This window comes from Petaurus breviceps, unplaced genomic scaffold, assembly GCF_028583685.1.
Source record: "Petaurus breviceps papuanus isolate PSGF00001 unplaced genomic scaffold, PetGlider_PUasm1.0 82832, whole genome shotgun sequence".
NCBI lineage: Eukaryota > Metazoa > Chordata > Mammalia > Diprotodontia > Petauridae > Petaurus > Petaurus breviceps.
Window position 1 is genome coordinate 19,291 of NW_027186585.1, and position 2,078 is coordinate 21,368.

Below are 2,078 nucleotides of genomic sequence, written 5' to 3' on the forward strand. Positions count from 1 at the left end.
CTCTTCCTCCCCTCTTCCAGAGGTCATTGGACCATTGCCTGCTGGATCACATTCTTCCTGAGGTTTCTCTGCACTACAGATTTATGCTTCATGGTTCAGTGACATAGCTCACACAGATGGCAATTCTAGATATATCACTTTCTCTCCCCCAGGGGAATAGTGGACAATAGTTTCTGATTAGACCCGAGGGCTTTGTGTGCAGCAGTCACCCCTCTTGATTCTCCCAACTCTCTTTAGCCAAATTTCTTCATTGGGGATGGAGGAAGGACAGAGAATGCTGGGTGGGAAGGACCTAGTGTGACCAGGAAGAATACAACTGATTTCTCTTGGCTATCGGGAAAGGACAAGAGAGGAGGAAGTGAGGAGATGGCATCCTATCCTAGATGTCTTTCCTAAATGGACCCCCAAAACACACTCCTATGTCCTCAGCATGTGCCATGTATCTAAAGTTATTCTCTAAATGCAGACAGCTCCATTTCCCTTTGGAATCCCAGCGAATTGCTAGGCCCAGTTTTCCTTCTGCCAAGGTTCCAGATCCCTAGACATAGGATATATGTGTTTGACAACAGAAAACCTATGCTATAACAGAAGCTCCATCAGTGGTTCTAAGGGCCAAAGTTCTTCTAGAGGAGGGTCCTTAGGTTATCCCTAGGAGTCAGAGTCCTGACAATTAGAATCCCCCAGACATAAGTGCTCACACCCCTCTCCTCTGAGGTCAGCACTTTTCTGCCTTCCTCTCCTCCCACTTTCCCAACCATAACTTCCCCCACTCTCTCTTACTTCTTCTTTCCATTCATAGGCCCAGAATCAGGACAGACACCCTCCTGACATCCATCAGCCCAAGGACAACATGAAGTGACCATCTCCCAAGTCCCCTGCCTCTGGACCCATGGAAGCATGATGGCTCAGGCAGCCCCACTGCTACTGCTGCTGCTTTGGCTGTTCATGGGTATCTGGGGGTGAGGAGGAGGTTAGGGAATGTCAGAGGTGATGAGAGTGATCAGAGAAGGGAAAGGACAGTGGCAGAAGGAAGGGAGTACAATGTTGTGTGGCTATGAGAGCCTGGGGAGGGATGGGAGCAGCGGTGTGCTGGAGCCGGATCACACTGGCTTGGAAGAGCCCATTGTTAAATTTCCAGTGAGAACATTTGTACTTTGAAAATTGGCAAACACTGGATACAAATGAAAGGGTGAATTATTGTTTTATTAATTAATTTTATATAAAAAGGGATGAGAATATTAATAATGCATATTAGATTTTGAAATGGGTCAAGAGTGTGCATATTCATATATGTAAAGTGAGAGAGGAGAGAGAAGAGCAAAGGAAAGAGGGGGGGGGAAGAAGGGAAAGAGGAACAGAGGGAGAAAAAGGAAAGGATTGAGAGAAATGTTTGTTTATAGTTTACTAGTGCACCAGTGATTAGGAGGCTCCCATGTGTGAGGAGCTGGCTCTTTGAGGCATGTTTTCTTGGAAGATGTTATTTAAGGAGAACAGTCCCTTCATGTTGTTCCTTTTCTGCAGTCAAGGAAGGGAGGGGACTCAAGGCAGGCCCAGATGGGCTCCCCCTCACCTCATTGTCTCCTTTCCAGGTTTACAGGGACAAGAGATCCAAGAGATGTACAAGGAGGGACAGACACTCACAGTGACGTGCCACTACAGTCCCCAGATAGGTGAGAACAGATGGAAAAGCTTGTGTAAATTTAGAGAGAATACAGGGTTGTGTTATAGCCTAATTACCAGGAAGCCAGACTTCACTGAGCAATATCGGGACCCACGAGCGTCCCTGGAGGATGACACCTACTTTGGCACCATCACCATCACCATGGCCAACCTCACCGTGGAGGACTCAGGCAACTATCGTTGTGGAATCTATGACTCTGTCCACAACACCATTGATGTCATCAGTACAATCAGACTGGAAGTTTCTCCAGGTAAGTCCCCACCAACTCCATCGCCTTCAGTCCAGGCAGAGCTTAGGAGGTACCTGGTGTGAACATGAGCCAGGGCTAGGATGTGAGCTCAGGCCTCCCTGGGTGTCCAGGGAGAAGCTGCTCACCCTCCTTCAGTCCCTCAGCTTC

General features: G+C 47.9%; 1 protein-coding gene across 1 annotated transcript; it reads left to right on the forward strand.

The window, feature by feature from the left end:
• Window positions 1–809: 809 nt before the first annotated feature.
• Window positions 810–1,931, forward strand: LOC138176163 (trem-like transcript 4 protein; the record flags this gene model as incomplete). Its single annotated transcript, XM_069106938.1, has 2 exons — window positions 810–949; window positions 1,590–1,931. Coding segments are annotated over exons 1-2 (394 nt in total), but the record flags the coding sequence as incomplete, so codon positions are not given.
• Between the last annotated feature and the right edge of the window lie 147 nt (window positions 1,932–2,078).